At 44.9% G+C, this 20794-nt stretch overlaps 1 protein-coding gene across 1 annotated transcript in view; it reads right to left on the bottom strand.

Annotated features, from left to right (window-relative positions):
• OPTC (opticin) overlaps positions 1-20794 on the bottom strand; it is an 89832-nt gene that overhangs the window by 5730 nt on the left and 63308 nt on the right. The window contains exons 3-6 of the mRNA XM_075264349.1: positions 15153-15297; positions 11131-11289; positions 8546-8748; positions 8331-8426 (exon numbers count right to left, since the gene is read on the bottom strand). Coding sequence (XP_075120450.1) covers positions 8331-8426; positions 8546-8748; positions 11131-11289; positions 15153-15297 — 603 coding nt within the window. The remainder of the gene's footprint in view (positions 1-8330; positions 8427-8545; positions 8749-11130; positions 11290-15152; positions 15298-20794) is intronic.

Raw genomic sequence — 20794 nt, 5'->3', positions numbered from 1 at the left:
TGGGGCATACTAGTGTGTAAAAGGGCCACTATGTGGCATAATACTGTGTACAGGGGCAACTATGGGGCATAATACTGTGTGCAGGGGCCACTGTGGTGCATGTCAATTGTTCGCCTTGGAGCCCCGCCATTACTAGTTACTAGAGATGAGCAAGTAGTGAAATATTTGATATTCGAAATGAGTAGACCCTCAATATTCGACAGAATATCGAATTCCATTATAGTATATGGGGAATATACTATCAGGGGAAACCACAATTCGAATAAGGAGAGTCACCAAGTCCACAATGACACCCCAGGAAATTATGCCAACACCTCTGGAATGCAACTGAGACAGCAGGGGAAGCATGCCTGGGGGCATCTAACACTCCTAAGTCCCAGTATTACCCCACTATCACAACCTATCAACTAGACACTCCAAACTCAATATGGAAAGTGGAAAAATACTTGGAAACCTTCTTTCCCCTAGATTAGTATGGACAGAAAGACAAATTTAAAGCTGAAGAAACATGCCCATGGCAACCACAGATGGCATAGGCAATGGTAAATCCAACAACCCCCACCCTTAACTGTCATTGTTTATGTGTGTGTGATGTGGTGAGACGTCCAAAAATTACTTTTCTGGCCCTTCACGTGAGCCCTTCCAAATTAAGTTAGAGGCCCTTCAGCTGAGCCATACATAAATTTACTTTTCAAGCCCTTGGGGTGAGCCCTCCCAAACTTAGCTTCAAGCCTTTGGGGTGAATTGAGCCTTAAACCAGCAGAGTATTGGGCCCTTGAAGTCAGTTTAGCCTTGTACCAGCAGAGTATTAAGCCCTTGAAGTGAATTGAACCTTGTAGTAGCAGAATTTTAGGCCTTTGAGGTGAGTTGAGCCTTGTACTAGCAGAGTTTTAGGCCCTTAGGGTGAGTTGAATCTTGTACCAGCAGAGTATTAGGCCTTTTGGGTGAATTTAGCCTTGTAGTAGCAGAGTTTTAGTTTTTGGCCATTTGGGTGAATTGAGCCTTTTACCAGCAGAGTTTTTGGCCCTTGAGGTGAGTTGAGCCTTTAACCAGCAGAGTTTTTGTCCCTTTGGGTGAATTGAGCCTTGTACCAGCAGAGTTTTAGTTTTTTGGCCCTTTGGGTGAATTGAGCCTTGTAACAGCAGAGTTTTAGTTTTTGGCCCTTTGGGTGAATTGAGCCTTTAAACAGCAGAGTTTTGGCCCTTGAGGTGAGTTGAGCCTTTAACCAGCATAGTTTTTGTCCCTTTGGGTGAATTGAGCCTTGTACCAGCAGAGATTTAGTTTTTTGGCCCTTTGGGTGAATTGAGCCTTGTAACAGCAGAGTTTTAGTTTTTGGTCCTTTGGGTGAATTGAGCCTTTAAACAGCAGAGTTTTGGCCCTTGAGGTGAGTTGAGCCTTGTAGCAGCAGAGTTTTAGTTTTTGGGCCTTTGGGTTAATTGAGCCTTGTAGCAGAAGAGTTTTAGTTTTTGTCCCTTTAGGTGAATTGAGCCTTTTACCAGCAGCGTTTTAGTTTTTGGCCCTTGGGGGGAGTTGAGCCTTGTACCAGCAGTTTTAATTTTTGGTCCTTTTGGTGAATTGAGCGTTTAGCCAGCAGTGGTTTTGGCCCTTGAGGTGAGATGAGCCTTGTAGCAGCAGCGTTTTAGTTTTTGGCCCTTTGGGTGAATTGAGCCTTGCACCAGCAGTGTTTTAGTTTTTAATCCTTGGAGTGAGTTGAGCCTTGTACCACCAGAGTTTTAATTTTTGGCCCTTGAGCCTTGCACCAGCAGTGTTTTTGGCCCTTGAGGTGAGTTGAGCCTTGCAGCAGCAGAGTTTTAGTTTTTGGCCCTTTGGGTGAATTGAGCCTTGTAGCAGAAGAGTTTTAGTTTTGGCCCTTTGGGTGAATTGAGCCTTTTACCAGCAGTATTTTAGTTTTTGGCCCTTTGGGTGAATTGAGTCTTGCACCAGAAGTGTTTTAGTTTTTTGCCCTTTGGGTGAATTGAGCCTTGCACCAGCAGTGTTTTAGTTTTTGGTCCTTGAGGTGAGTTGAGCCTTGTACCAGCAGAGTTTTAATTTTTGGCCCTTTGGGTGAGTTGAGCCTTGCACCAGCAGTGTTTTAGTTTTTCGGCCCTTGGGGTGAGTTGAGCCTTTAACCCGCAGTGTTTTAGTTTTTGATCCTTGGGGTGAGTTGAGCCTTGCACCAGCAGTGTTTTAGTTTTTGGCCCTTGGGGTGAGCCATAAAAAATTTGTTTTCAGGCCCTTGGGGTGAGCCTTAATGGGGTGGTTTTAAATGTCGATTTTCAACGGTGATGGTGGTGATGGTGAAGGAGGAGGACGAGGAACTTGTGAGCTGGAACAGAAACATGGAACTGTGTCTCGTCATTATCACTGAGGAAGGGACATGCTGGTTGTGGGTCCACAACTACTAAATCACCAAGAGAGACAGACTCATGGATAGGAACACGCCTGGACGTAGTGGATGACTGGCTGGTGAAAATGCCGCTGGAAGCAATATCCGCTAGCCATTGTAACACCGGTTCCTGGTGCTTGGCCTCATCAGCATTGTACTCTGCACCCTGCTGCACACTGCTGGCTGCCCCTCTCCAGTAGCAATTGGATCTGCAGTAGCTTGACCGCGGCCTGGATCCCTAGCTGGATATCCACGCCCCCGTCCTCGTCCCCGTCCCTTTGTGCTAGCATGACGCATTTTCAGATGTATACAAGTGTTTTTGTTTAAAGTATACACTTGGAGGGTAGATATATTGAGCATATATCCACTACCGCATATACCGGATGAAAGTATACAGCTTGCTTCTCACCCAATGGGATAGGTAGAATGAGTGAGTCCACAAACTGATGTATACAAGTGGTTTTTTTTAAAGTATACACGGAGGTTAGATATATATAGCATTTATCTACTACCGTATATACCGGATGCAAAGTACAATAGTACAGGTATATATTGTATACCAGTGGTAGGGAATTTGAGCCCTAAAAAGGTCTTTTGTGAAATTTCAGCAGATGAGTGTATATACTATTGGTGTATATACACTCTTCCTGCAGTTTAGCTCTGAAAAGAGCTGTTGATTTTAATTTATCCTGCCTAGCAGAAGCTAATCGCTATCTGACCCTCACTACGATGTCTCTCCCTGTCTCACCAAACCGCATCTGACACGAATATGGCTGACACTATTCTTATAAATCTGAGGTCACCTGATTTTGCCAGCCAATGACTTTTTCCTATTTTTTTTCAATGCCTACGTTTTCCTGCTTCCAGTCCCACCTTCCCTCCACAGTTATTGGTGCAAAAAAATGCCAGGGAAGGTGGGAGGGCATACGAATTTTTACTGTATTTACCGCGTGGGAATCGAATATGTCGAATACAGTAATATTCGATGAATACCTACTTAATCGAATGGTATTCGATCATCTCTACTAGTTACGCCCTACGTTGCAAAAATGTGGCGTTTTGGTCACGACAGAAACACTGCTGCCAAAAATGCCACTTTTACAGTACCTGCAAAGTGGATGGGATGCTGGCTAATCCCATCCATACATTGCAGAAAAATATCCACAGTGGAAATGCTGCGATTTCAAAAAAGCTTACAGTTTTGAAAATCATAACATGTCAATTATATCTATGGAAACACTGGCATTTTCCATATAGGTGTAATAGAATCAGAAGTCCACAGAGGAAAACTGCTGATTTTCTGTGAAAGGCTTTGCGGAAAAAAATGATGCATTTCCCCTTGGTCTTTTCTACGGCACTTTTGGTGGGACCTTAGCCTAACAGAGATTTTTTTAGACCTCATGCCAGATCAGTGTTTTGCTTTTAGAACAGTAGTTTGTATGCATTTAATTAAAGGAAATTTAAACTCTTGCTCAAAAGTCCCTTGAGAAAAGATTTTTTACTGTCAGTAAAAACTATGTATAAACGCTCTGTAGACAGATCAAACTGCTTTTTTTGGAAAACAGACCTAGAATTAAATTATTGGCAATAAAAGGGTTAACTCTCCTTTGTCTGTATCACTGAAGCAATGAGTCACATGTTGCCAAGCCTCTGTCCAATTGATGCCAGCCCAGGGGAAATGACTAAAAATAAATACTTATACTCACCTCTCCTTGGCAGCTGACGATTCCCAGCATTTTCTCTAGAGCTCTTCCAGCCGATGTCGTCATCACTCCACACGTGACCATACAAGGCCCAATTACATGCCCCAATAGTGACGTCTTGGGTGCAATTACCTCAGCCGCAGGTAGAAGTGGACCGAAGTAGATGCTGAAGAGAACCACACAGAGTGAGGGTGCCCAGGAGAGGTGAAGTAAGGTGAGTATAAGTGTTTGTTATTTTTAATCACTACCCCTGGGCCTCTACTTATTATATTCTGAGGCTTGAGTAGACCTCAGAGTATAATAAAAGCATTGGCTCTAGGGGATCTATTGGGAACATATTATACAGCATGCAATACTGTGTGTGGGCCACTGTGGAGCCTGTTATACTGTGTGGGGGCCACTGTGGGTATATTATACTGGGTGGGGTGGGGTCACCATGGGTAGAATATTATACTGTTTGGGGGCCATTGTGGAGCATATTATACTGTGTGTGGGCCACTGTGGAGCATATTATACTGTGTGCGGCTACTGTGGAGCATATTATATTGTGGGGGCCACTGTGGAGCATATGATACTGGGTGGGAGCCACTGTGGGCATATTATACTGGGCAGGGGCCACTGGGGGGGGCATATAATACTGTGTGGAGCCACTGTGGAGCACTGTATGGTAGTTTTGGAAGTCGCAGTATGTCAATCAGCGCCGCACCTCTAATGAGGCGACGTGAGGCGGCTGCCTCGGGCGGCACACGGGAGGGGGGTGGCGCACAGGCGACTTTTTTTTTTAACTTTTTTTTTTTTTTTTCTTTGAACCAGCGCAAGAGAGCTGCTTCTCTCTGCGCTGGTTCAGACGTCTACGTATCTGCGTCACTAGGCCGCCTACGCACGCTGATACGTACTCAGACGTCTAGGTATCAGTGTGGGCAGCGTCATCACGTGCGGGAGCAACAACAAGATCGGTAAGTATAAAAACTTCTTTTTTTGTTTTATAATAGGCCGCTACCTGCTGGAATATCTCCAGCAAGTAGCGGCCTATTTACCTACCTCCCCAGACCTGCTCACTGCCGCCCCCGCTTCCCCTTGTACTATAGGCCGCGGAGGCCGGCAGTGAGTAGGCCCGGGCAGGCCGCGATCCCACTACCGCCATTATTATACCCGGGGGTCTTTTCAGACCTCGGAGTATAATAATCGGAGCCCCAGGGGAGGTGAGGGAACATAATAAACAATGTTACTTACCTCTCCGGGATCCGATGTTACTCCTAGCAGGCTTCGGGCCTATATGGTAATGCCCAGACGTCACGTGGTCTGGAATATTACCATATAGGCCCAAAGCCTGCCCTAGCAGTACCATATAGGCCCGAAGCCTGTGCTAGTAGTAATAGCCTGTTACTGGGTTTGAGCACAGGCAGTTTTATATACCGCTGGAAAGCTGACAGTGCGCTGAATTCAGCGCACTGTCGGCTTTCCCGATCTGTGCCCCGGGTGAAGAGCTATTGGTGCCGGTACCGTAGCTCTTCACAGTCAGAAGGGCGTCCCTGACAGTCTGTCAGGAGTGTCCTTCTTCCCAGCAGCGCCTATATCGCTGTACTGTGTGAGCGGTGAGGAACGCTCCCTCTCCTCCTGATAGTGCTCTTCTATGGATGAGTACTGTGAGCAGAGGGAGGGGGCTCACACAGCACAGCACTATAGGCGCTGCTGGGAAGAAGGACGTTCCTGACAGACTGTCAGGAACGCCCTTCTGACTGTGAAGAGTTACGGTACCGGCACCAATAGCTCTTCACCCGGGGCACAGATCGGGAAAGCTTTCCAGCAGTATATAGAACTGCCTTTGCCCAAACCCATGAAAGATCCTCTTTAACATCGGGTCCCGGAGAGGTGAGTAACAGTGTTTATTATGTTCCCTCATCTCCCCTGGGGCTCCGATTATTATACTCGGGGTTCTGAAAAGACCCCTGAGTATAATAATAGTTCATGGATGTGCAACTGTGGGGCATAATAGAGCTTGGAGGGTCCACTGTGGCCCCGTAACCTCTATTATGCCCCACAGCAGTCCCCCTGTAACCTCTATTGTGCCACTGAGGGGCATAATATAGGCTGCAGGGGCCGCTGTGGGATATATATATATATATATATATATATCTATATATATGTGTGTGTGTATATATATATATATATATATATATATATATATATATACACTCACCGGCCACTTTATTAGGTACACCATGTTAGTAACGGGTTGGACCCCCTTTTGCCTTCAGAACTGCCTCAATTCTTCGTGGCATAGATTCAACAAGGTGCTGGAAGCATTTCTCAGAGATTTTGGTCCATATTGACATGATGGCATCACACAGTTGCCACAGATTTGTCGGCTGCACATCCATGATGCGAATCTCCCGTTCCACCACATCCCAAAGATGCTCTATTGAATTGAGATCTGGTGACTGTGGAGGCCATTGGAGTACAGTGAACTCATTGTCATGTTCAAGAAACCAGTCTGAGATGATTCCAGCTTTATGACATGGCGCATTATCCTGCTGAAAGTAGCCATCAGATGTTGGGTACATTGTGGTCATAAAGGGATGGACATGGTCAGCAACAATACTCAGGTAGGCTTTGGCGTTGCAACGATGCTCAATTGGTACCAAGGGGCCCAAAGAGTGCCAAGAAAATATTCCCCACACCATGACACCACCACCACCAGCCTGAACCGTTGATACAAGGCAGGATGGATCCATGCTTTCATGTTGTTGACGCCAAATTCTGACCCTACCATCCGAATGTCGCAGCAGAAATCGAGACTCATCAGGCCAGGCAACGTTTTTCCAATCTTCAATTGTCCAATTTCGATGAGCTTGTGCAAATTGTAGCCTCAGTTTCCTGTTCTTAGCTGAAAAGAGTGGCACCTGGTGTGGTCTTCTGCTGCTGTAGCCCATCTGCCTCAAAGTTCGACGTACTGTACGTTCAGAGATGCTCTTCTGGCTACCTTGGTTGTAACAGGTGGCTATTTGAGTCACTGTTGCCTTTCTATCAGCTCGAACCAGTCTGGCCATTCTCCTCTGACCTCTGGCATCAACAACGCATTTCCGCCCACAGAACTGCCGCTCACTGGATGTTTTTTCTTTTTCAGACCATTCTCTGTAAACCCTAGAGATGGTTGTGCGTGAAAATCCCAGTAGATCAGCAGTTTCTGAAATACTCAGACCAGCCCTTCTGGCACCAACAACCATGCCACGTTCAAAGGCACTCAAATCACCTTTCTTCCCCATACTGATGCTCGGTTTGAACTGCAGGAGATTGTCTTGACCATGTCTACATGCCTAAATGCACTGATTTGCCGCCATGTGATTGGCTGATTAGAAATTAAGTGTTAACGAGCAGCTGGACAGGTGTACCTAATAAAGTGGCCGGTGAGTGTATATATATATATATATATATATATATATATATATATATATATATATATATATATGTGTATATATAGGGGTTGGGAGCGTGGAGAATTGAGGAGTCAAAGATGTCTGTGTTTCAAACTTTACAGAGTCAAGTCACAGCTGAAAGAAGTGGTCATGGCGGTCCAAAGGGAAGAGACTGGAAATGTGGGGAGACGTCTCCTGAGTATTACTGCATTGTATTTATTGTAATGTCCCCCCCCCCTGCTGTCTTTGGCTGACGATCATAAGATGAACATCACCCCCCCCCCCCCCCCCCCGTGTCTTTCGATCGTCCGCCTCAGGCAGCAGAGAGGCTAGGTTCACCACTGATGTCAATTATACCTACAGAGACGCCGGCAGTTTCCCTACAGGCATAACGGAAACAGAAAGCTCTGTCAAAAGCGCTGCGACAAAAAACATCATGCGTTGCTGTGGCCCGCTGCAAGGAATATTAGTCTAAGTAAAAAAAAGGGATGAATGTTAGGAATACTTTACTTCTGTAATAAGTAATCAGTATTTCAGGAATAAATTCTGTTTGGTCTGGTTTTACTACAGTTCAGATAATGGGAGACAAACAAGTTGCTAACAATTTCTGTAGAATTTTGATGTCTGAATTTAACACAAATTCACAATGTATTAACTTAGCAGTAGATCTTTATTTTTTGGGGGGCTATTAAATGGAGTCTTTCATTGGGTCTGGGGAATACGCCTACAAAAGGAATAATTCAGTACAGATCAATACTCATCTAGTTAAGGCTTTTTAAACCTAAATATAATCAACAAATACTACCATCTTGTATTTCTAAATACCTGGAGATGAAATGAGCGAAGGTTGACAGGAAGGGGTACAGGTACATAATCCAGTTTGTTGTTTGAAAGGTATAGAAACTGAAGACGTGAAAGGTCCTAAAAAAACATTAAAGATACACAATTTGATTACTACATTTCACTATATACAAAATATATTCAAGCAAGGAAGAAATACAATTTTGAGGTAGCTATAGACTTATTGTTGAGTAGGTCACCTTAAAGGACTCAGTCCGAATTCCAGAACTTTGAAGCTGATTATATTGGACATTCAGTCTAACAAGACTTGAGGGCAACTCAGGCAAACGCCTCAGTTGGTTCTCAGATAGGATGAGTTCCTGAAGGGATGGCAGCAGGTGAAAAGTATCATCATCAATCTTGGTTATAAAATTACTTGAGAGATCGACGTACTTCAGTTTGTCTACAAAGAAAGTAGTAATAATGGCATTAATAATTTTTTTTTTACAAGTTTACAGGAAAATATTATACATAACATTTTCATTCTGCTATCTAAGCACCAACAATATTTAATCCTTTTAATGATGTGGGGTAGTCTGGGCGTTAATGCTCAGCAACTTTTTTTCATATTTTTCATCTCTTCCTTCCAAGACTCATAACTTTATTTTTCTATTGACATCACTATGTAAAGGCTTTTATTCAGCCACATTTTGGGGTATATATAATCTTTTGATTAGCTTTTATTTACATATTTGGGGATCTCTTTTGAAAAATCCTGCAATTCTACTAATATTTTTTTGCATCTTGTTTTTATAGCTTTCACTTTGCATTAAAAAGAACATGGCAACTTTGTCTGGCAGGTCATTATTAGAAATGAGCGAACAGCGTTCGATCAAATTGGTATTCGATCGAATATCAGGATGCTCGAGACATTCGATTCCAATCCAATACCACGTGGCAAACGCACTAAAAATTCGTATCCCCTCCCACCTTCCCTGGCGCTTTTTTTGCATCAATAACTGTGCAGGGGAGGTGGGACAGGAACTACGACAACGTACAATGTACAGCATTCAACGCTGGTTCTGCCAGAGGAGGCGGAGTCTAAGATCCACAGCAGGCTCCTGTTATGTCAGTCCAGGTAGCTGCAACGGGGCTAAGGGATAGCAGTAGGGAATCTCGCCCTGCACTACTCCCACTAGCTATCCCGGTCCCTGCCTCACGGGTGTGGGCCGGCTGTACTCAGGCTAAGCCTGACCCCGACAGCTCCTCTCTCACTGATTCCGTAGGCCTAGAGGGAAGTGGGAGAAGGAATGCCCTATAAGACCTCTAGGGACTGGAGACTAAAGGGGGTCACCCCTAACGAACAAGTGAAGCTGCTACTGACAGGGACTGACAAGGGTGTGCGCTGACTAACACCACAAGCAGCACACAGGAAACATGTGGGAAAGGATTCCCCCAAACCAATATGGGAAGGAACCATACACTAGGAAACAAACACAGGGAAACTGAGTAGAAATCAAAGGATAAGGCAATTCACTCACACAGTCAATTATACACAGAGGGAGGATTGGTGAACACAGAAGGGAAAACACACAAACCAACTCGTTCACCCAAACCTCCCAAAAACCAACCACGGAACTTCCTCTATCCCAGAACACCACCTACTCCTCCTGCTAAGGCCTAGCTCTGTAAAAGCGACACTCAGCACAGAACCATGGGAGGCATGGGTTTAAATACAGAGTAGAGACCACTCCTCCCAGGTGCAAATGGGAGGACAGACTAATCAACCAGGAGATAAAGCTGCCTACCATCAGTGCGCACGTGCAAGTCAGAAGGTGTGCACCAATACTCACGACAGGACAACCCCGCAGCGCCAGGATGCCACCCCAGACACCGCGCAGCCAAAAACTCCCCAGGTAAGAAAAATAGAAAGTAAAGAACCTAAATACTCCTAACAGCTCCATTGTGGTCCGATCTCAGGTATAGCAGAGTTGACACAGCTTTGCTACACCTGAGATGCAGCAGAACTGGCCGTGCGCTGAGCTCTGCTACACCTGAGATGCAGCAGAGCTACGACAACGTACAATGTACAGCATTCGGCCAATCAACGCTGGTTCTGCCGGAGGAGGCGGAGTCTAAGATCGGTCCACAACAGTCTCCATTGTGGTCCGATCTCAGGTATAGCAGAGTTGACACTAGGAATAGTGGGGCCCCGTGGCGAACGTTTGCCATGGCCCTCCCTTCTTGACCCACACTAAAGACCTTGACCGACCAACCCCCCCTGCTGCATTCCTGCTCGCTCTATTATGCCCCATAGTGGCCCCTGCACACAGTATTATGCCTCATAGTGGTCCCTGCACACAGTATTATGCCCCATAGAGGCCCCTGCACACAATATTATGTCCCATAATGAACACCCATGAACAATTATTATACTCTGGGGTCTTTTCACAGGAAGCTGCTGTGTGCAGGAAACTAACAAGAAGCGATCGGCAGCCCCTGCATCTGCAGATGATTTCTCTGCTGCTGATCTTCTCCTTATGGTAGGAAAAGTATGGGGACCCTGAGAAATTGCCCAGTTTCCCCCCCCCTAACACCGGCCCTGGGGCCCGTTACTGGCTGAAGTATCTCCAGCCGCTTACGACCTGTTAAGGAAAAAAAAACGCGCAGGGGTAGTGGCTGTCAGCGGGCCCCTAATGTCCCGGGCCGTGTGGCAGCCGTTACCCCTGCTACGCTGGTAGTTACGCCACTGCATTACCTCTATTTTAAATACATTTATTGTTACTATTTGACACAAATCAATAAGAACAAACACATAGACACATATGTACAAACAATTACATACCAAGTCCTGCAAAGTTTTTCAATTGAACATGTGTAATCTTGTTAAATCGGGCATACAAGTAGGTAGTTTCCTTTGGTAATGGAGGAAGAGTTGTCAGATCCACATCATCACAATAAACAGATGTACCAAGGCATACGCAAACTAGACAAGTTGGAAGACCTATATTGAAACACAAAAGATAAAGATATGATCAATGTCTGATTAAATTCCAACATGATATTCTAAATATGAAATGAATGTTTTACTTTTATATATTACGTATTTCTTAAAGGGTAACTAAATATTCAGACAACTTTAGATTTAGATTTAGGTTCTGATTTTAGGATATGACACAAAAAACAAGCTTATAAGTTTTATGACATCCAAGTAGGGTTGAGCCAATTTTGAGATTTCAGGATCGTTTTTAAAATCCGATTTCCAATCATTTTCCAACGGAACCCGATCCTAATTCCGATCCTAATGCAAGTCAATGGGATTTTTTAATGATCGAAAATCAGATTTTAAAAATGATCCTATTCACTACACAGCGTGGAGTCCAAAAATTGCACTCACGTTTCCCCTCCCACGTTTGCCCACACTCTACTAAGCCACAACAAGCCCCACCTACTCCCAGCATCAGTAACGCTAGCCTAGGGAGGCGGGACGTGCACAGCGCTCTGAATGAGAGAGGAGAGGACAGAGAACAACGGCTTGGAGCTCCAGGGAGCGGCAGCGGTTCTGTGCAGGTAACTACGGTTGAGCGACCGGGATCGTAATTCCGTTCCCGATCTGTCACTACTTACCTTACTAAAATATTTAACCTCTCTCTCTCTTCTGGAATCTTCCCATCCTCCTTCAAGCATGCTGTTATAACCCCGCTACTGAAAAAACCCTCCCTGGACCCATCCTGTGCTGCTAACTATCGACCCGTCTCTAACCTGCCCTTCATCTCTAAACTTTTGGAACGCCTGGTTTATTCTCGGTTAATTCGTTATCTCTCTGCTAACTCTCTGCTTCACCCCTTACAATCTGGTTTCCGCGCTCTGCACTCTACTGAAACAGCTCTCACAAAAGTCTCTAATGATCTACTAAAGGCTAAATCCAATGGTGACTTCTCTCTTCTTATTCTTCTGGACCTCTCTGCAGCTTTTGACACTGTTGACCATCAACTTCTCCTCACTATGCTCCGCTCAGTCGGCCTCAATGACACTGCGCTCTCCTGGTTCTCCTCTTATCTCTCAGACCGCACTTTCAGTGTATCATTTGCGGGCTCTGTTTCCTCCCCTCTTTCCCTTGCTGTTGGGGTTCCTCAGGGCTCGGTCCTCGGCCCCCTGCTCTTTTCTCCCTACACAGCCTCCATTGGACAAATCATCGCCAGATTTGGCTTCAGGTACCATCTTTATGCTGATGACACCCAATTATACACATCTTCCCGTGACATCACCCCTGCACTCATACAGAACACCAGTGACTGTCTCTCTGCTGTCTCTAATATCATGTCCTCGCTCTATCTGAAACTAAATCTCTCTAAGACTGAACTACTACTGTTTCCACCATCTAACAGATCTGTCCCTGATATATCCATTGCAGTCTCAGGCCTTACTATAACTCCTAGGCAGCATGCCCGCTGCCTCGGGATCATATTTGACGCAGACCTTTCCTTCACCCCTCACATTGAATCACTCGCACGTTCATGTCACCTCCACCTCAAAAACATCTCCAGAATACGCCCTTTCCGCTCACTCAATGATCTAACACTTACATCCTCTATTATCAGAACCTCCCACGCTCGTATACAAGACTTCTCCCGAGCTGCACCACTTCTCTGGAATGCTCTACCCCGGACAATAAGATTAACTCCCAACTTCTACAGTTTCAAACGCAAACTAAAGATGCATCTTTTCAGACTAGCCTATCACAATTCCTAATGCAAAAAATTGTCTGAACACTGTATAAGCAATGCCGCCCCTGCTACCTCTTGTGTCACCCCCTCTACCTCATAGATTGTAAGCTCTTTTGAGCAGGGCCCTCAGTCCCATTGTGTGAAATGACGTTCTTTGTTATGTATGTCTGTATCTGAACCCTATAAATTGTACAGTGCTGCGGAATATGTTGGCGCTATATAAATAAAATGTATTATTATTATATTATTTTTTAGACGGAATCGGAACCCGATCGCTATCGTGAAATTTACTCGATCGCCGATCGGGATCTGATCTTTTCTGATCCTGATCGCTCAACCCTACATCCAAGATATAACTGTTTGAAGTGACTATCCCCTACCCTAATTTTCTCTACATTATACACACACCTGTACTTCAAGCTCATACTCCATTAACAGTGAGCGGCAGAAACAACTGTTTATACAGAATCAAGGGGAAGGATAACAAGATGCAGTATTTCACAAGAAGGAGACACAATTTGTTAATAAAATAAAATACAACATATATTAATGACACAGATACTGCCAGAAAATCAGAAGTCCAAAAGTTAAGTTACACTTTAAATGGAGTTATGCATTTTACATTTAGCAATTTACGAAGAAAAACTCATAAATCCATAGAATTCTACTTTTCAGGTCTTAATTAATAGGTTATGCCAATGACCTGTGCGAAGCAACTGTACGGTTATAATATACTTTGTACGTGACAATCACAAGAAAACATGCTTTGCACTCTTCATAACGCTTCCATTTTAACTTTCTCAACATTGAGCAATCACCATTATGCTTTTTCCTTCAATTTGTCCAGGGGATCTTATTGTCTTTATTTACCTTTAGCATCACTATCTGAAGAACAGATTGACAGAGCTCACCTTCTGAAATAGTCCTTTTGCAAAGGTGTGTGGGAGAGACCTATAGTATCCCCAATTTTTAGTTCAGGGAGGTTGCATCTTATAGATGCTTTTATTTAAGGCACTTCTGTCTTAAAGCGTAACTAAACTTTCGGACAACTTTGATTTTCTGGCAGTATCTGGGTCATTTTGTAATATATTTTATTAACAAATTTTGTTTCCTGCAATTTTTCTTTCTCTTTTTTTATTTATTGAGAGCTGTGTCTGCTTCTCACTGAATGTTACTGTGTATGGGGCTGTGTAAGAGGAAGAGAAAATGAGGTAGGGGAGCATCACTTCAAACCGTTATCTTTTGGACATTATAAAGCATACAAACTTTCTTTTTGTATCATAAGAAAGAGGAAACTCTAAGACATTAAGGTTGCAATGCGAAAATATTTCCAGAGGTATCACTGATTGAAAACACAGTTTGGATTGGTATTTTTATATCATATATTATACAGCTGCATATAAATCCTAATCCTAATCCCGACTGTGTTTTCAAACAGTGACATCTCTGAAAATAATTTAGATAGCTCTAGTGTCATTGGTGGGAAAAAAATAATCTCCTCTTTCATATGATACTAAAAGCAAGTTTGTATGTTTTATAATGTCCGAGATATAACTGTTTGAAGTGACCCCCCCCTTATTTTCTCTACATGTTACACAGCCCGTACGCATGTACACAGTAACATTCAGTGAAAGGCAGGAACAGCTCTCAATACAGAAGCAAGGGAAAGATAAAAAAAACACAGGATGTCATAGAAAGGAGCCAAATTGTGTTAATAAAGTATATTACAAAAGGTATTAATTATATAAATACTGCCAGAAATCAAAACTTGTCCAAAAGTTTAGTTACACTTGAAAACATTTGTTTTCCATGAGCAATTCGAAGCTGGTTCTAACTGATAGGAACCATTAACGTACAGTCTCTACAGTTTCATATCAGTGCAGGTATTGATATCTACTATTAGGAGGATATGTGTAGTATTGGGGACAATCTCATGCGATATTCACTGCTTATTTGTCCTGGGGATGACTAGAGATAAAGAGATACAGTTGGAAAAATGTAGTAACATATGCAAGACATGTTTTTTATACTTGAGTGTACATACTGTACTATCAGCATAATTCTACACAATGAAAGACTACTGGGATCCTACAAAAGTAAGTTTAAAGTACATGCTTTTTGAGGATTTTACTGTACTGACCTTGTTCTGTCAAAGATCCAAAGATGTCGGGTTCAGCTGGCTTTGTTGGGATTGTTGGGATTGAAGCAAGCGTGGTAGTTTTGAGACCTTCAGTTGTTGGTAGTTTTGGCTTATTATGCTTAGGAGCGATAGTATCTACTTCAATCTGTTCAGGAACAGGGTAAAGAGTAACTAAATTATGACACAATGTGACAAACAAAATAGCATCCGGCATTATCATTTAGGGCTATCATTTAGAGTTTTAATGATAATAATAATAATAATAATATTAATAATAATAATAATAATAATAACCCATGTGTCTAATGTTTTTGGTATTTATATTCCCCATCACTTTGTATTTTTAAAGTATAAAGAAAATGTAAAAAGAGAAGTAGAGCAGTTCCTGTCTGTTACAGCTTACAATTTCTATGAAATAGGAGGTAGCTAGTGGGGTCATAATAGATTATATGTGGGCCACAGACTATATAATGTAGCTGAAATAAAGTTATGGACCATAGCTTTTGATGAAGAGTTTTCAAGGTATGCTAGGGCAAGCCTAATGTTCTAGGGCAGTGAATTCCACAACTTGGGTGCATCTCTAGAAAGTAAAAAGATAGATGTAATAAAAATAGAAATAGATAGGAAAGTCACTAGGTTAGTAGGAGATGGGACCAGAAATGTACGACAGGGCAGCAGCGAAGAGAGAGCCAGACTAGTAATACAGTTTTAAATATAATCCTACAAGAAAGAAGTGGCCAGTGTAATAACTATAACTAGAGATGAGCGAACACTAAAATGTTCGAGGTTCGAAATTCGATTCGAACAGCCGCTCATATATCATATAGTCTATGGGGAACAGATACTCGTTAAGGGGGAAACCCAAATCCGTGTCTGGAGGGTCACCAAGTCCACTATGACAACCCAGGAAATGATGCCAACACCTCTGGAATGACACTGGGACAGCAGGGGAAGCATGTCTGGGGGCATCTAACACACCAAAGACCCTCTATTACCCCAACATCACAGCCTAACAACTACACACTTTACACACTCAATACCACCTCTCTGACAGTAGGAAAACACCTTGAAACATGTGTATTTGGCACTTGCAGTGAGGAGAGCTTGTCACCAGCAGTGAATTTGGCCCTTGTAGTAAGTTGAGGTTGGCACCAACATTTGTTTTGAAAATCAGGGTGGATTGAGCCTCTAACCAGCAGAGTTTGGGCAAATTCATGGTGGAGGGAGCCTCTAAAAACCCCAGTTTGGACCAATTCATGGTGGAGGGAGCCTCTAAAAACCCCAGTTTGGACCAATTCATGGTGGAGGGAGCCTCTAAAAACCCCAGTTTGGACCAATTCATGGTGGAGGGAGCCTCTAAAAACCCCAGTTTGGACCAATTCATGATGGAGGGAGCCTCTAAACAGCCCAGTTTGGGCAAATTCATGCTGGAGGGAGCCTCTAAAAACCCCCAGTTTGGACCAATTCATGGTGGAGGGAGCCTCTAAAAACCCCAGTTTGGACCAATTCATGGTGGAGGGAGCCTCTAAACAGCCCAGTTTGGGCAAATTCATGGTGGAGGGAGCCTCTAAACAGCCCAGTTTGGGCAAATTCATGGTGGAGGGAGCCTCTAAAAACCCCAGTTTGGACCAATTCATGGTGGAGGGAGCCTCTAAAAACCCCAGTTTGGACCAATTCATGGTGGAGGGAGCCTCTAAAAACCCCAGTTTGGACCAATTCATGATGGAGGGAGCATCTAAACAGCCCAGTTTGGGCAAATTCATGGTGGAGGGAGCCTCTAAAAACCCCCAGTTTGGACCAAATCATGGTGGAGGGAGCCTCTAAAAACCCCAGTTTGGACCAATTCATGGTGGAGGGAGCCTCTAAACAGCCCAGTTTGGGTAAATTCATGGTGGAGGGAGCCTCTAAACAGCCCAGTTTGGGCAAATTCATGGTGGAGGGAGCCTCTAAAAACCCCAGTTTGGACCAATTCATGGTGGAGGGAGCCTCTAAAAACCCCAGTTTGGACCAATTCATGGTGGAGGGAGCCTCTAAACAGCCCAGTTTGGACCAATTCATGGTCGAGGGAGCCTCTAAAAACCCCAGTTTGGACCAATTCATGGTGGAGGGAGCCTCTAAACAGCCCAGTTTGGGCAAATTCATGGTGGAGGGAGCCTCTAAAAACCCCCAGTTTGGACAATTCATGGTGGAGGGAGCCTCTAAAAACCCCAGTTTGGACCAATTCATGGTGGAGGGAGTCTCTAAACAGCCCAGTGTGGGCAAATTCATGGTGGAGGGAGCCTCTAAACAGCCCAGTTTGGGCAAATTCATGGTGGAGGGAGCCTCTAAAAACCCCAGTTTGGACCAATTCATGGTGGAGGGAGCCTCTAAAAACCCCAGTTTGGACCAATTCATGGTGGAGGGAGCCTCTAAACAGCCCAGTTTGGGCAAATTCATGGTGGAGGGAGCCTCTAAACAGCCCAGTTTGGGCAAATTCATGGTGGAGGGAGCCTCTAAAAACCCCAGTTTGGACCAATTCATGGTGGAGGGAGCCTCTAAAAACCCCAGTTTGGACCAATTCATGGTGGAGGGAGCCTCTAAAAACCCCAGTTTGGACCAATTCATGATGGAGGGAGCCTCTAAACAGCCCAGTTTGGGCAAATTCATGGTGGAGGGAGCCTCTAAAAACCCCAGTTTGGACCAATTCATGGTGGAGGGAGCCTCTAAACAGCCCAGTTTGGGCAAATTCATGGTGGAGGGAGCCTCTAAAAACCCCCAGTTTGGACCAATTCATGGTGGAGGGAGCCTCTAAAAACCCCAGTTTGGACCAATTCATCGTGGAGGGAGCCTCTAAACAGCCCAGTTTGGGCAAATTCTTGGTGGAGGGAGCCTCTAAACAGCCCAGTTTGGGCAAATTCATGGTGGAGGGAGCCTCTAAAAACCCCAGTTTGGACCAATTCATGGTGGAGGGAGACTCTAAAAACCCCAGTTTGGACCAATTCATGGTGGAGGGAGCCTCTAAAAACCCCAGTTTGGACCAATTCATGATGGAGGGAGCCTCTAAACAGCCCAGTTTCGGCAAATTCATGGTGGAGGGAGCCTCTAAAAACCCCAGTTTGGACCAATTCATGGTGGAGGGAGCCTCTAAAAACCCCAGTTTGGACCAATTCATGGTGGAGGGAGCCTCTAAAAACCCCAGTTTGGACCAATTCATGATGGAGGGAGCCTCTAAACAGCCCAGTTTGGGCAAATTCATGGTGGAGGGAGCCTCTAAAAACCCCCAGTTTGGACCAATTCATGGTGGAGGGAGCCTCTAAAAACCCCAGTTTGGACCAATTCATGGTGGAGGGAGCCTCCAAACAGCCCAGTTTGGGCAAATTCATGGTGGAGGGAGCCTCTAAAAACCCCCAGTTTGGACCAATTCATGGTGGAGGGAGCCTCTAAAAACCCCAGTTTGGACCAATTCATGGTGGAGGGAGCCTCTAAAACCCCCCAGTTTGGACCAATTCATGGTGGAGGGAGCCTCTAAACAGCCCAGTTTGGGCAAATTCATGGTGGAGGGAGCCTCTAAAAACCCCAGTTTGGACCAATTCATGGTGGAGGGAGCCTCTAAAAACCCCAGTTTGGACCAATTCATGGTGGAGGGAGCCTCTAAAAACCCCAGTTTGGACCAATTCATGATGGAGGGAGCCTCTAAACAGCCCAGTTTGGGCAAATTCATGGTGGAGGGAGCCTCTAAAAACCCCCAGTTTGGACCAATTCATGGTGGAGGGAGCCTCTAAAAACCCCAGTTTGGACCAATTCATGGTGGAGGGAGCCTCTAAACAGCTCAGTTTGGGCAAATTCATGGTGGAGGGAGCCTCTAAACAGCCCAGTTTGGGCAAATTCATGGTGGAGGGAGCCTCTAAAAACCCCAGTTTGTGCAAATTCATGGTGGAGGGAGCCTCTAAACAGCCCAGTTTGGGCAAATTCATGGTGGAGGGAGCCTCTAAAAACCCCAGTTTGGACCAATTCATGGTGGAGGGAGCCTCTAAAAACCCCAGTTTGGACCAATTCATGGTGGAGGGAGCCTCTAAAAACCCCAGTTTGGACCAATTCATGATGGAGGGAGCCTCTAAACAGCCCAGTTTGGGCAAATTCATGGTGGAGGGAGCCTCTAAAAACCCCAGTTTGGACCAATTCATGGTGGAGGGAGCCTCTAAAAACCCCAGTTTGGACCAATTCATGGTGGAGGGAGCCTCTAAAAACCCCAGTTTGGACCAATTCATGATGGAGGGAGCCTCTAAACAGCCCAGTTTGGGCAAATTCATGGTGGAGGGAGCCTCTAAAAACCCCCAGTTTGGACCAATTCATGGTGGAGGGAGCCTCTAAAAACCGCAAGTTTGGACCAATTCATGGTGGAGGGAGCCTCTAAACAGCTCAGTTTGGGCAAATTCATGGTGGAGGGAGCCTCTAAACAGCCCAGTTTGGGCAAATTCATGGTGGAGGGAGCCTCTAAAAACCCCAGTTTGTGCAAATTCATGGTGGAGGGAGCCTCTAAACAGCCCAGTTTGGGCAAATTCATGGTGGAGGGAGCCTCTAAAAACCCCAGTTTGGACCAATTCATGGTGGAGGGAGCCTCTAAAAACCCCAGTTTGGACCAATTCATGGTGGAGGGAGCCTCTAAAAACCCCAGTTTGGACCAATTCATGGTGGAGGGAGCCTCTAAAAACCCCAGTTTGGACCAATTCATGATGGAGGGAGCCTCTAAACAGCCCAGTTTGGGCAAATTCATGGTGGAGGGAGCCTCTAAAAACCCCCAGTTTGGACCAATTCATGGTGGAGGGAGCCTCTAAAAACCCAAGTTTGGACCAATTCATGGTGGAGGGAGCCTCTAAACAGCTCAGTTTGGGCAAATTCATGGTGGAGGGAGCCTCTAAACAGCCCAGTTTGGGCAAATTCATGGTGGAGGGAGCCTCTAAAAACCCCAGTTTGTGCAAATTCATGGTGGAGGGAGCCTCTAAACAGCCCAGTTTGGGCAAATTCATGGTGGAGGGAGCCTCTAAAAACCCCAGTTTGGACCAATTCATGGTGGAGGGAGCCTCTAAAAACCCCAGTTTGGACCAATTCATGGTGGAGGGAGCCTCTAAAAACCCCAGTTTGGACCAATTCATGGTGGAGGGAGCCTCTAAAAACCCCAGTTTGGACCAATTCATGATGGAGGGAGCCTCTAAACAGCCCAGTTTGGGCAAATTCATGGTGGAGGGAGCCTCTAAAAAACCCCAGTTTGGACCAATTCATGGTGGAGGGAGCCTCTAAAAACCCAAGTTTGGACCAATTCATGGTGGAGGGAGCCTCTAAACAGCTCAGTTTGGGCAAATTCATGGTGGAGGGAGCCTCTAAACAGCCCAGTTTGGGCAAATTCATGGTGGAGGGAGCCTCTAAAAACCCCAGTTTGGACCAATTCATGATGGAGGGAGCCTCTAAACAGCCCAGTTTGGGCAAATTTATGGTGGAGGGAGCCTCTAAAAACCCCCAGTTTGGACCAATTCATGATGGAGGGAGCCTCTAAACAGCCCAGTTTGGGCAAATTCATGGTGGAGGGAGCCTCTAAAAACCCCAGTTTGGACCAATTCATGGTGGAGGGAGCCTCTAAAAACCCCAGTTTGGACCAATTCATGGTG

The sequence above is a fragment of the Leptodactylus fuscus genome, chromosome 2 (assembly GCF_031893055.1).
Source record: "Leptodactylus fuscus isolate aLepFus1 chromosome 2, aLepFus1.hap2, whole genome shotgun sequence".
Taxonomy (NCBI): domain Eukaryota; kingdom Metazoa; phylum Chordata; class Amphibia; order Anura; family Leptodactylidae; genus Leptodactylus; species Leptodactylus fuscus.
Note: the sequence above shows the minus strand (reverse complement) of the source record. Positions and strands in the feature narration are given on the sequence as shown.